Below are 13,030 nucleotides of genomic sequence, written 5' to 3'. Positions count from 1 at the left end.
AATTTGCGCGCGGAAGATCCAACACCTTTAAAGGCACGCAAATGGCACGATGTTGGAGTAGAACTAGGATCTCTTCCTTGTCCTTTGAGTTGGAAGTTGTGGTTGAGAGAGGAACCGGTAGGCCCGGGTACGGACAGATTCACAAAAATTTAATCATACAAGGGCAAACCAATTATGCTAAAAATCGTCGTGAGATATAACGACCGCGTTCAGGAGTAGAATTGCTGACAGAAAAAATGTCGGAAGAATAACTAGTTACTCCAAACCTCGGAGGCACGCACTGTCCGAGTGATTGTAATAGAATCAGTATTCAACTTTATCTCCAGATAGAAACCAAATTGTATGTATCTACACTGACATGTGAAGTTACAGACAAAGCTATAAGAGCTGCAGCTGAAAACAGAATCTATTTTGTCCCGCACACTGACTTATTTGAACACTCTTTTCTCATCGCTTTGAATCTCGAAAGGAACATATTCTCGACCACCATCTTAAATTAAAGCTGAAAAAGAGTGGAAAAGGGATCCGCTCGTTTTAGGCGTCATTTCCTCCCAACGAGGAGATGGATGATACGCAAGGGAACCAGTACCTACGTCTGCCGTCTCTGTGTCCGTCATCAATCATAGCAAAACCTTCCTGCGCCCAGCAAGATGATGGTTTATAAATCACCAAAAACCTTCCGCAGTAAAAAAGGACAGAAACCTGCTCAAATGGCCACATAAACTTACTTTTAACAAAGTTTCGAGTGCATCAATGGCACGGCCAGAGGTCCAGGACAGCCGTCTCTCTAGCTCATCAATGGTCACGAAACCTTGAGCCTAACATCATAGCCAATTGAGAGTTTTTCATCAAGATTCCTCAAATGAAGGTACTGGTAAAGAGAGCTAGAACAGAAAGGACCAATGCAACTATTTTTTAAGAGATATTGGACAACCACATCTGAGATCAAATAAAAGGGAATAAAAGAGTTCCAATTTTGAGGTGAGAGATCCGCAAGAGAAAGTACCTGGGCGAGTTCAATGATTTCATTATGATCTTTGTTCAACTCAGTTGGAACTGATCGAACAAGCTTTTTCTTCCCAACAGATATTACCTCAAAACCACTACCCAAAACCTGGAAATGAAAAATGCCATTTATGCAACTAAGTTTACGGTGTAAACTAGTTATAAAAAGATGTTAACACAAGAGCAAACATATGGGGACATATATGGAGAAGTAAGTCACTTCACTCGAACCATTATGCAACAAAGGGAGCTCATAGATGAACCCCAATCCGGATTGATCAAACACTCAACAAGCCAGACTTTCACAACAGATGATAGGCACAAAATGCAGTATTTCCACCAGGTACTGTTTTGATGTGTGGAAACACTTGATACGCATACACATCATAGATCAGTAGGCAATCATTGGTAGCCATCCCAATAAAGAATATACAATAGATTTAATAGAGATGGACAGAATGTCAAAAAGCCGCAGTGAGGTAAAATTTTCCATCCTTATAGTTTCCTGTATCAAATATTTAAATCTAACACTACCAAGAGACACACGACTGCTGTGTCTTCCTAAAATTACTTGAATGGTGAAACACAATATCAGATGACGATGTTAGTCTTAAGGTAGAGAATGAAAAGATAGGATCAGAAGTTGCAGAGGAAAGTTATTACGCAATACCTTCAGCTTACTTATGGCACGTAAGCAATCATCCTCAGAAACAGCTTCCCTCGAGCCTTTTCTTTTCTGACGAAGAAGACTGCAGAGCTCCTGCAGATTGATCAAACCTCCATTTTGGGCTCTCGTTGCCAAGCAAATCTCAACAATTTGCACCCCTGACTAATTGAGTAGCCTATTCAGCATAAGAAAATGTTTGACAAGCTGACACATATGCTTCAACCAACTAGTATTATAAGGAGAAAGATGACTATTTGAATCAAAGGGGAAATTTGCTCTTATCCTTCAAAGAAGAAAAAACAGAGCCTAATTGCAGGTATATTTAGATGTGCCCGCTGCCCTACTCTAAACCTGAAATGTTTCATCCAACTTTAACATAGAAAAGTTTGCCCTAACCAAATGAAACCTCTATATTACTGATGTAGATTATTTGAAAACCTACGGAGACAGATCACCATTCACCACCTATCATTGAAAAACATTTGATATATATTATGGCCATCCATTTTTTTCCCCAAAGCAAGACAATTAACATTCACATAGGCAGAGGACGAGAGGATATCCCTTTTACTTTTTTTCTTTCTTTTTAAGTTTTTGATGTCCACCAACGTGCACTTCAACCTATATTTGGCATGTTTCAGAACCTATGGCGACAAAAGCTACAACTGAAGCACTACGATGATGAAACTACCAACCGATTTCATAATAGAAGTCACCGATCCCCAACAGCTCAGCCCAAAAACCTTTGTTCGATGCTAAAGGATCAACCCCGACTTTCGCGCACATCTCGTGGAACTGCGACCTGAACGCGGGATTCTTGCGAATGTCATTCTGCACATCATTAGCGAAGCTTGATCATCATTCCCCCATAATCTATTCAATTGCTAGCAAGCAATGAACAGAAATATCTAAACATGAAGCGAAACCATCATTCGAAAGCACGCCTCGTTGAGCACTCGCGTCTCTATCAACGCAGTACAAGACTTGTGCCCAGAAACACCAATCACCGGCTTCTAATACGAAAAAAGGAGCCGCGAACTACATTTGTAGACAGAGAAAACAAAAGGTGTGGTGTCTATTATCGCTAGTACAGAAGCAATGGCGATTAATTACATATGATTCAAGATGGCCATTACAAAGCGCAAGCGCTAAACATGTGCACATCAGGGCAAACTCAATTAGGCAATAGGCCTGCCTTCAACTGCACAGCGTTCCGAACACAAAATTCTCAAACGCCATCACCGCATTGGCAGCCTATTCCATCCGAAAAAAGTATTCAACCGACTAGCATAATCTCACGCCACCAAAATTTCTACATTCCAGTCAAACTGTAAAATCCCACCGCCTCAAAAAATGGCCAACGAAGATCGGAAAAAATCGGGGATACGAGCTTTTGCTCGAGCGCGGATGACGCAGGTAAGGAAGCGGACCTTGTGCTTGCGAGCGAAGTCTTCGAGCTGGGAGCGGAAGGTAGCGAGCTGCTCCTTCATGAGATCGGTCCGGATCTTCGCCACATTCTCTCCGAGCAACCGGTACTGATCCTGCTCGCACGTAACGAAGAAGACGATGAGGGGTCAATTTTGATCGAGAAAGGAACGGTTCGAGGCGATAGATTCAGCTACGGCGAGCGACGAAACACGTGAGGATAGAAAGCGAAACGAACCCTAGCAGCTGCCGCTGTCTGCAGGCCTCCGATTCCGGGTCGTCTTCTCATCCTCTCTCTTTCTCTCTGTGTGTTCAAAGTTCGGGCGAATGTATTTGGAGTGATCAAAAGGGAAGAGATGCATGTTTTGGATGAACGACCGGAAGATAAGATTTATAAATAAATAGAAACGATGAAGGTCAACAAAAATCAGAGTGGCGCAGCGGAAGCGTGGTGGGCCCATAACCCACAGGTCCCAGGATCGAAACCTGGCTCTGATAGAGCAGAGATTGGCTTCTATCCACTCCTTTTCTTTTAAATTTTTTTTTTCTGTATGATCTTTCTTGTTTCCCTTTTTTATTTTTATATTATATATTTTTAACAAAAAAAAATTGACTTCGTTTTCCAATGTGAAGATTCTGAGTTTAGGCTAGATCGCGATTTCAAATTTTTAACGTATGCTTCATTTAGGGATTGCAAAAGCATTAGAAAAAGCGTTCTAAACTATAACAATTACGAGACAATAGTATAGCACGAGGAAAATTGGGATTTGGTGAAAAATGAAAAGTCGAAAAGCCATCATTTGCATGGCCAAAACAAAAGAAGGGAAAAAATATGCCAGAATTTGATGCTTAAGGCATTCAGCATCCCCATCACTGAGAGTGATTTCTTAGCAAAAGGCTAATAAAAAGAAACTACCGCATGGCTCCGAGGGGCCACCTCCAATGGCTTGCCACCACCGCGAGCTTGGCCTCGAGCATCGTTTGCAAGCTCAGCGCCTCCCACGAGGGAGCACGCCACAAACAGAGACAGGGGCGCAGGGAGAGAGGCAGCAACGTTAGGGTCGGGCTGCCGCGGTGAGTTGCATGTGAAGAGGGAGAAAAAGACGGGTTCACAATGGCTGTGGCTGCTGCTTGAGAAGCAGCTAATTTAACTCCATCACGTAAATTGGGGATACTGGGGATGCAATTTCCGCATATAATCACACAAACTCACTGAATTTCGAAAGCATGTGTTCAAGGGAAGCCCAAGGAAATTTTCCATTCCATAGAAAAAAAAGTACAAGAATATCTACTTCTATGACATATCTACCGCAGTGGACTTGTATATTAAAAAATCTACCTGTAAACTGCTATACAGGAGAGAGAGGTAAAGGAAAAATGTTTTCTCCTGATGTATCCTAAACTCTTCTCTGCAACTCTGTTGAAAGTATAATCTCCTTCTAAGCTGATGTCCCTGTGGCGTCTTTCGGTATCAAGAATAGCAAAGCAACTGGAACGAATATGCAGACGACTTGTATAGCAATTCCTAGAAGGAGGTTGTCAAAAGAACCAGACTGGATGTTTAAGAATGAAGCCAAGCCGGCACCTACAAATGAACCCAGCGTGTTTCCAAAATTGTCGATTGACATGAAGAGTGCAAATAGAGTCCCTTCGATTCCAGGCGGGCACAACTGTCCAGATAGAATCAAGAACGGCATGAACCTGCATTCACAAGGAAAAGCAATGCCCGCAAATTGTGAGAGAGGATGGTCTAGAGAGTTGTCGATGCTGGTAAATTCAATTAGGAACACTATTGAACAGAAAAGCAGCAGATCTTAGTAAAGTGCAGATGAAGACACACTGCACATACTTGAGTTGATTAATTGCATCGGCAAGAGCAGATCCACCCAAAACCATAACCTTATCTGATATTCCAAACGAAACATTCATTCGAGATACTAAAATCATATCCAGTGTGGTCAGTAAGGCTAAACCAACATGAGCAAACCTGCATTGTGTTCATAGATAAAAAACGAAGCACCATCAGCAAACTGAACTACAGAAGAACATATTTACCAAAGAGAAAACTATATCATAAAGCAGCCAAAACTCACAAGAGGATCTTTCGTAAGTTCACGGTCTTGAAGAAACGGTTGTATATGAAGGTCCCAATCATGAGGCCTACCCATCCAACAACACGTGAAGTCCCCAAAAACGATGCTTCCAGTTTTAAAAACTCCGTCTGGTAGTAGAACATGACCGTCGAGAGGTTTGGAACGGTGACATGAGCTAGAAAAAACCAAGTCATAGGTCTGGTCTTACAAGGATCACGAAAAAGAAATAGAAAAGCACCTGATTAGAAATTTGGCTAATGCATCATAAAATCAATCAGGACAAAGAATTCGACAAAGAAAAGGGTATTCCTTTTTACTACTTAGACACGTTTAACTCTATAAAAAGAACAAGGCTAATAGACATACGTATGTGCATATCCACTAGGTAACATATACGAAGAATAAGGCAGATCATTTGATGGCATAACCACCAGTAACAAACTGTTTTGTCCTTGGACAAAGAATATAACAGAGTCGTTGAAAAATCATTGATAATTTTATAGCCAACTTCACTTCCATAAATTTATTTGTGAGTGCCAAAGACCATAAAATCTGGCAAGAAGACAAGTGACCTTAAAATGCTAAGGAATCATTGCTTCAATAGGTTAAGCTTTCTGTCCACTTACCTCCATATGACTGGCTGTCGAAAAGCTTGGTATAGAACGTAAATAGCATTTTTCAGAGAGCGAAGCCATTTCAAGAATAGTTGATCATCTTCGCGGAAAGGTCTGGACTTATCAGAGGCAACATCCATCTTTTTTCTACTCTTGCGGCTCTTCTTTCTTCTCGAAGTACTCTTACTTTGCTTCTTCACTGTAAAGCTATCCTCATCTATTGAACTACTATTGCCATTCATCAGATGTTTGTCTTTAGGAGGATCTTTTTCATCATTTTTGCGTGGGGGATTCTCCTTTACTAAACCGCATGAAAGTAATTGTACAGCTGGCAGCACGGTAAATAGAAGAAAAATAGTTGCTATCTCCACATTGGTCAATGCATATCTGCCTAATAAACTCCCGCATATACCACCAAAAGCCATTGCAGACCAAGACATTGACTGAAGATCTCCAGCAAACGAAGCCCTGAACAACAGCAATAAGAGCTCAGGTTATGCTCAGGTCACAAATTAAATGTACATAATTCCCTCAATTATAAGCACATATGATTCATTGAAAATGTAGTCTGCATAGAAATATTAAAAGAATCCTATTAATGAATGCCTTTGGGACACTTATTAAGCATACTTAATAAGTAATTGTTGGATTTTCAAGACATTGATTGCACATACAACAAGGTAAGTCACTGCTTTGGATACCATAAATTTTCCTTCGTTTTGTTGCTCAGCAAGTGCACTAAGGGCTCTCTCTAATAATACTCACATAAAAGTATCTTTCATGGGCAGCAAGAACAAGGGCGAATGTTTACAAATCTGAGAATTATGTCTGCAATGTTTACGTTATGCTCTAGCCCGATGCCCTAAAATAGGGTAACAAGAGAAACAAGTCATTGAGCAGTATGATAATCGCAAGCAAGGTGGAAGCTATAACCATAATTTTTTCCGAAAAGATTCAAAAAGTAGAAGAGTGCAGGGACATACTTCTCAAATCTCAAAGCTTCGGCGATCATCGCATCAATGACAACATCGGCCATTGCCAAGCCCAGATTTTGGACAGTTAAGAAGATCGTGAGGTGCCATGTAGAATTCCTCAAATAAGCATTTAGGCCCAAAATAAGCCACGGCACAAGAGACAGTATTGTTGCAAGAATCAGGTATGGAACCCGCTTTCTTCCTCCAATCGGAATGCAGTCTGACACAATTCTGCACGCAACAACATAGCGAAGTCAAAGGAAGAAATTTGAAAGAAAGAACGCTGACAAAGGAATATACATCGCTCCAGACAAGAGAATGACTGCACCAGCAAAATCAGGGGGGAGGAAATCAAGGGCTAATCTTGTAATAAACATGGCCCAAAAAAATAAACCCATGTTAGCAGATATAAATATGGTCAATGCTGTAGGGCATATTCAATGCATTACCCATATAAAGGTTTTATGCTCCATGGGAAAAATGCAATTGAAAACACAAATTGAGAGGCCGAGGGCGACAATTTGAGTATGTCCTTGAGCTGGTACGAAACCGCAGTCCACGCAAATGACCTGAAACCCTGCGTTCAAATAGAGAAACCATCACGAATTGGACCTGAAGCAGCGACAGCAACAACAAAAACCAAGCACACGTATGGTTTCCCAGCTAGAAGGCACAGGTACCCATCCGCATCAACCATCAAAGCACCAAACACGAATGCGAGATTCGCGTCCACAATCAGAACCGCACAATTCAGAGCCCCAACCAGCTCGCAGCAAAAAAAAAAAAAAACCATTAATGACAGAAAATCTTCCGATACCGAAACGAATGCGAAGCGCCAAACATCAACGCGCATCATTTCTCACCCGACAATCCACACGAAACAAGAACCACGCGCCGGAAAACCACTGAACCCCACGAAACGACGCGACCCTCGATCCTTCTTCCTACGATTGCGAGCACGAAAAGCGGCAAAAGAAAAAGCGAACGAACCGCGTTGTCCGAACGCGAACGAGCACGAAGCGTGGGATTCGAATCGAAACCTGAGTGAAGTGGATCAAGCAGACGAGCCACAGGAACGACGCTCCGAATGCCGCGCTCAGCTGCTTCAAGCCTCTGATCATCTTCTCTTCCTTTTCCCTCTTGTGCAGTTCGAAAATGGAGGGATCTCCCGCTACCATCTCATCCCTGAATTTCCGTTTCCATAGTCTTTGGCAAACTTCATGCTTTCGATCGACCGTTTGTTTCTCGGGTTTATATAGGTCGCCGGCTTTGCCCTTTGCTCGAGGGATTCAACTGAAGAGAGCACGCGAATAAAGTCGGCGGTGATATCGTCAATTCGAGATGAGATTCGGGGGGACAGGGACACGTCCTCTGGCCCGAACAAAAGAAGGGAAAAAATATGCCAGAATTTGATGCTTAAGGCATTCAGCATCCGCATCACTCAAGAGTGATTTCTTAGCAAAAAGCTAATAAAAAGAAATTCTCGCATGGCTCCGAGGGGGCCACCTCCGATGGCTTGCCGCCACCGCGACCTTGGCCTCGAGCATCGTTTGCAAGCTCAGCGCCTCCGGCGAGGGAGCTCGCCACAAACAGGGACAGGGGCGCAGGGAGAGAGGCAGCAACGTTAGGGTCGGCTGCCGCGGTGAGCTGCATGTGAAGAGGGAGAAAAGAGGGGTTCGCAGTGCTGCTTGAGAAGCAGCTAATTTAACTCCATCACGTAAATTGGGGGATACTGGGGATGCAATTTCCGCATATAATCACACAAACTCATGGAATTTCGAAAGCATGTGTTTAAGTGAAGCCCAAGGAAATTTTCCATTCCATAGAAAAAGAAGTACAAGAATATCTACTTCTATGACGTATCTACCGCAGTGGACTTGTATGTTAAAAAATCTACCTGTAAACTGCTATACAGGAGAGAGACGTGAAGGAAAAATGTTTTCTCCTGATGTATCCTAAACTCTTCTCTGCAACTCTGTTGAAAGTATAATCTCCTTCTAAGCTGATGTCCCTGTGGCGTCTTTCGGTATCAAGAATAGCAAAGCAACCGGAACGAATATGCAGACGACTTGTATAGCAATTCCTAGAAGGAGGTTGTCAAAAGAACCAGAGTTGATGTTTAAGAATGAAGCCAAGCCGGCACCTACAAATGAACCCAGCGTGTTTCCAAAATTGTTGATTGACATGAAGAGTGCAAACAGAGTCCCTTCGATTCCAGGCGGGCACAACTGTCCAGATAGAATCAAGAATGGCATGAACCTGCATTCACAAGGAAAAGAAATGCCCGCAAATTATGAGAAAGGATGGTCTGGAGAGGTGGCGATGCTGGTAAATTCAATTAAGAACAGTATTGAACAGCAAGAGCAGATCTTAGTCAAGTGCAGATGAAGACACACTGCACATACTTGAGTTGATTAATTGCATCGGCAAGAGCAGATCCACCCAAAACCATAACCTTATCAGATATTCCAAACGAAACATTTATTCGAGATACTAGAATCATATCCAGTGTGGTCAGTAAGGCTAAACCAACATGAGCAAACCTGCATTGTGTTCATAGATAAAAAACGAAGCACCATCAGCAAACTGAACTACGGAAGAACATATTTACCAAAGAGAAAACTATATCATAAAGCAGCCAATACTCACAAGAGGATTTTTCGTAATTTCATGGTCTTGAAGAAACGGTTGTATATGAAGGTCCCAATCATGAGGCCTACCCATCCAACGACACGTGAAGTCCCCAAAAACGATGCTTCCAGTTTTAAAAACTCCGTCTGGTAGTAGAACATGACTGTTGAGAGGTTTGGAACGGTGACATGAGCTAGAAAAAACCAAGCCATAGGTCTGGTCTTACAAGGATCAGGGAAAAGAAATGGAAAAGCACCTGATTAGAAATTTGGCGAATGCATCATAAAATCAATCAGGACAAAGAATTCGACAAAGAAAAGGGTATTCCTTTTTACTACTTAGACACGTTTAACTCTATAGAAAGGACAAGGCTAATAGACGTACTTATGTGCATATCCACTAGGTAACATATACGAAGAATAAGGCAGATCATCTGATGGCATAACCACCAGTAACAAGGAATTTTGTCCTTGGACAAAGTATAAAACAGAGTCATTGACTAATCGTTGATACTTATAGCCAACTTCACTTCCATAAATTTATTCGTGAGTGCCAAAGACCATAAAATCTGGCAAGAGGACAAGTGACCTTAAAATGCTAAAGAATCATTGCTTCAATAGGTTAAGCTTTCTGTCCACTTACCTCCATATGACTGGCTGTTGAAAAGCTCGGTATAGATCGTAAATAGCATTTTTCAGAGAGCAAAGCCATTTCAAGAATAGTTGATCACCTTCCCGGAAAGGTCTGGACTTATCAGAGGCAACATCCATCTTTTTTCTACTCTTGCGGCTCTTCTTTCTTCTCGAAGTACTCTTACTTTGCTTTTTCACTGTAAAGCTATCCTCATCTATTAAACTACTATTGCCATTCATCAGATGTTCGCCTTTAGGATGATCTTTTTCATCGTTTTTGCGTGGGGGATTCTCCTTTACTAAACCGCATGACAGTAATTGTACAGCTGGCAGCACGGTAAATAGAAGAAAAATAGTTGCTATCTCCACATTGGTTAACGCATATCCGCCTAATAAACTCCCACATATACCACCAAAAGCCATTGCAAACCAAGACATTGACTGAAGATCTCCAGCAAACGAAGCCCTGAACAAGAGCAATAAGAGCTCAGGTTATGCTCAGGTCACAAATTAATTGTACATAATTCCCTCAATTATAAGCACATATGATCCATTGAAAATGTAGTCTGATTAGAAATATTAAAAGAATCCTGTTAATGAATGCCTTTGGGACACTTGTTAAGCATACTTAATAACACTGTTAATGCATACTTAATTGTTGGATTTCCAAGACATTGATTGCACATACAAGAAAGAAAGTCGCTGTTTTGGATACCATAAATTTTCCTTGTTTTGTTGCTCAGCAAGTGCACTAAGGGTTCTCTCTAATAACACTCATATAAAAGTAAGCATCTTTCATTGGCAGCAAGAACAAGGGCGAATGTTTACAAATCTAAGAATTATGTCTGCAATGTAAACGTTTTGCTCTAGCCCAATGCCCTAAGATAGGGTAACAAGAGAAAAAAAGTCATTGAGCAGTATGATAATCGCAAGCAAGGTGGAAGCTATAACTATAATTTTTTCCGAAAAATTCAAAAAGTAGAAGAGTGCAGGGGCTTACTTCTCGAATCTCACAGCTTCAGCGATCATCGCATCAATGACAACATCAGCCATCGCCGAGCCCAGATTTTGGACAGTTAAGAAGATCGTGAGGTGCCATGTAGATTTCCTCAAATAAGCATTTAGGCCCAAAATAAGCCATGGCACAAGAGACAGTATTGTCGCAAGAATCAGGTATGGAACCCGTTTTCTTCCTCCAATCGGAATGCAGTCTGACACAATTCTGCACGCAACAACATAGCAAAGTCAAAGGAAGAAATTGAAAGAAAGAACACTGACAAAGGAATATACATCGCTCCAGACAAGAGAATGACTACACCAGCAAAATCAGGGGATGAGGAAATCGAGGATCAGTCTTGTAATAAACATGGCCCAAAAAAATAAACCCATGTTAGCAGATATAACTATGATCAATGCTGTAGGGCATATTCAATGCATTACCCATATAAAGGTTTTATGCTCCATGGGAAAAATGCAACTGAAAACACAAATTGAGAGGCCGAGGGCGACAATTTGAGTATGTCTTTGAGCTGGTACGAAACCGCAGTCCACGCAAATGACCTGAAACCCTGCGTTCAAATAGAGAAACCATCACGAATTGGATCTGAAGCAGCGACAGCAACAACAAAAACCAAGCACACGTATGGTTTCCCAGCTAGAAGGCACAGGTACCCATCCGCATCAACCATCAAAGCACCAAACACGAACGCGAGATTCGCGTCCACAATCAGAACCGCACAATTCAGAGCCCCAACCAGCTCGCAGCGAAAAAAAAAAAAAACCATCAATGACAGAAAATCTTCCGATACCGAAACGAATGCGAAGCGCCAAACATCAACGCGCATCATTTCTCACCCGACAATCCACACGAAACAAGAACCACACACCGGAAAACCACTGAACCCCACGAAACGACGCGACCCTCGATCCTTCCTGCGATCGCTAGCACGAAAAACGGCAAAAGAAAAAGCGAACGAACCGCGTTGTCCGAACGCGAACGAGCACGAAGCGTGGGATTCGAATCGGAACCTGAGTGAAGTAGATCAAGCAGACGAGCCACAGGAACGACGCTCCGAATGCCGCGCTCAGCTGCTTCAAGCCTCTGATCATCTTCTCTTCCTTTCCCTCTTGTGCAGTTCGAAAATGGAGGGACCTCGCGCTACCATCTCATCCCTGAATTTCCGTTTCCATGGTCTTTGGCGAAATTCATGCTTTCGATCGACCGTTTGTTTCTCGGGTTTATATAGATCGACGGCTTTGCCCTTTGCTCGAGGGATTCAACTGAAGAGAGCACGCGAAAAAAGTCGGGGGTGATATCGTCAATTCGAGATGAGATTCGGGGGACAGGGACACGTCCTCTGGTCCTATAGGATGTCGCCACGACAGCATGGGCTCCCCGAGGAAGTAATGTCGGTGGCTGATTATTATAGATTGGTAGAAAAAGCACATCTTCTCGTGATTTTGCTAATTAATTTGCTCGGAAAATGATACAAACAATTTCTGAACTCTGACTTAATGTATAATGTGAATTATAAATTTATAATTTGCTTAATGTAATTCTTAAACTTTAACCTTATGTAATCTCTAAATTTTTAATTTATTCGATGTCGTTCTTGAATTTTTATACAAGTTCAATTTAGTTCATGAATTGTTTTAGGGATTATATTGCATATAGCTCAGGGACTACACTGAACTTGTACCAAAATTCCACAAACGACATTGAATAAATTAAAAATTTGGAGACCACATTGTATATCGGGTCAAAGTTCAAGACTATTTGTGTTATTATCTCTTAATTTGCTAGTCTCCACTGCCTGCATACGTATAATAATTTATCCAAGTACTACATTTAGCAAGTCTATGACCGTGATTTGTTCCCTTAAATTTTTTACAATAATTTTTATCACAAATAGAAAGGGCAAAGAAGAAAATAAAAAAAATGCATTGGCTCAGTTTGTTTCGTAGAAAATAAATGATTTGAAAAATATTT

The 13,030-nt window shown here is 41.7% G+C and overlaps 3 protein-coding genes and 1 non-coding gene across 4 annotated transcripts; 1 reads left to right on the top strand and 3 right to left on the bottom strand.

The window, feature by feature from the left end:
* Positions 1-255: 255 nt before the first annotated feature.
* Positions 256-3,457, bottom strand: LOC115668654 (vacuolar protein sorting-associated protein 22 homolog 1). Its single transcript, XM_030590069.2, has 7 exons — positions 3,336-3,457; positions 3,103-3,213; positions 2,368-2,503; positions 1,676-1,830; positions 1,007-1,114; positions 729-818; positions 256-636 (listed from the first exon to the last, which is right to left on the bottom strand). The coding sequence occupies exons 1-7, from the start codon at positions 3,384-3,386 to the stop codon at positions 535-537; spliced, it is 753 nt and encodes a 250-aa protein (XP_030445929.1). The 5' UTR covers positions 3,387-3,457; the 3' UTR covers positions 256-534.
* A 66-nt stretch (positions 3,458-3,523) lies between these two features.
* TRNAM-CAU (transfer RNA methionine (anticodon CAU)) lies at positions 3,524-3,595 on the top strand. Its single transcript has one exon. It is a non-coding gene; the product is annotated as a tRNA-Met (tRNA).
* Positions 3,596-4,329: 734 nt separating this feature from the next.
* Positions 4,330-8,021, bottom strand: LOC130137200 (probable folate-biopterin transporter 4). Its single transcript, XM_056307975.1, has 7 exons — positions 7,819-8,021; positions 7,228-7,355; positions 6,788-7,009; positions 5,817-6,272; positions 5,191-5,388; positions 4,947-5,084; positions 4,330-4,798 (listed from the first exon to the last, which is right to left on the bottom strand). The coding sequence occupies exons 1-7, from the start codon at positions 7,954-7,956 to the stop codon at positions 4,537-4,539; spliced, it is 1,542 nt and encodes a 513-aa protein (XP_056163950.1). The 5' UTR covers positions 7,957-8,021; the 3' UTR covers positions 4,330-4,536.
* Positions 8,022-8,568: 547 nt separating this feature from the next.
* LOC115667697 (probable folate-biopterin transporter 4) lies at positions 8,569-12,261 on the bottom strand. The gene is made up of 7 exons (XM_056307976.1): positions 12,070-12,261; positions 11,482-11,609; positions 11,042-11,263; positions 10,052-10,507; positions 9,428-9,625; positions 9,184-9,321; positions 8,569-9,037 (listed from the first exon to the last, which is right to left on the bottom strand). The coding sequence occupies exons 1-7, from the start codon at positions 12,148-12,150 to the stop codon at positions 8,776-8,778; spliced, it is 1,485 nt and encodes a 494-aa protein (XP_056163951.1). The 5' UTR covers positions 12,151-12,261; the 3' UTR covers positions 8,569-8,775.
* Between the last annotated feature and the right edge of the window lie 769 nt (positions 12,262-13,030).

Source organism: Syzygium oleosum, unplaced genomic scaffold (assembly GCF_021117445.2).
Source record: "Syzygium oleosum isolate NSW1041296 unplaced genomic scaffold, Sole_v2.1 Sole_v2.64, whole genome shotgun sequence".
NCBI classification, from domain to species: domain Eukaryota; kingdom Viridiplantae; phylum Streptophyta; class Magnoliopsida; order Myrtales; family Myrtaceae; genus Syzygium; species Syzygium oleosum.
Note: the sequence above shows the minus strand (reverse complement) of the source record. Positions and strands in the feature narration are given on the sequence as shown.

What these genes read in the sequence shown, in the direction of transcription:
- LOC130137200 (XM_056307975.1), bottom strand. Translation starts at nt 7,956, where the DNA reads ATGGTAGCGGGAGATCCCTCCATTTTCGAACTGCACAAGAGGGAAAAG. An exon ending in CGACAGCCAGTCATATGGAG is followed by an intron (nt 5,389 to 5,816) that starts GTAAGTGGACAG and finishes TTGTAAGACCAG; the next exon opens with ACCTATGACTTGGTTTTTTC. An exon ending in GATGCAATTAATCAACTCAA is followed by an intron (nt 4,799 to 4,946) that starts GTATGTGCAGTG and finishes TTGTGAATGCAG; the next exon opens with GTTCATGCCGTTCTTGATTC.
- LOC115668654 (XM_030590069.2), bottom strand. Translation starts at nt 3,386, where the DNA reads ATGAGAAGACGACCCGGAATCGGAGGCCTGCAGACAGCGGCAGCTGCT. An exon ending in AAATCATTGAACTCGCCCAG is followed by an intron (nt 819 to 1,006) that starts GTACTTTCTCTT and finishes CTATGATGTTAG; the next exon opens with GCTCAAGGTTTCGTGACCAT. An exon ending in CACTCGAAACTTTGTTAAAA is followed by an intron (nt 637 to 728) that starts GTAAGTTTATGT and finishes TGCTGGGCGCAG; the next exon opens with GAAGGTTTTGCTATGATTGA.
- LOC115667697 (XM_056307976.1), bottom strand. Translation starts at nt 12,150, where the DNA reads ATGATCAGAGGCTTGAAGCAGCTGAGCGCGGCATTCGGAGCGTCGTTC. An exon ending in GCTTGATCTACTTCACTCAG is followed by an intron (nt 11,610 to 12,069) that starts GTTCCGATTCGA and finishes ATTTGAACGCAG; the next exon opens with GGTTTCAGGTCATTTGCGTG. An exon ending in GAAGCTGTGAGATTCGAGAA is followed by an intron (nt 10,508 to 11,041) that starts GTAAGCCCCTGC and finishes GCTCTTGTTCAG; the next exon opens with GGCTTCGTTTGCTGGAGATC.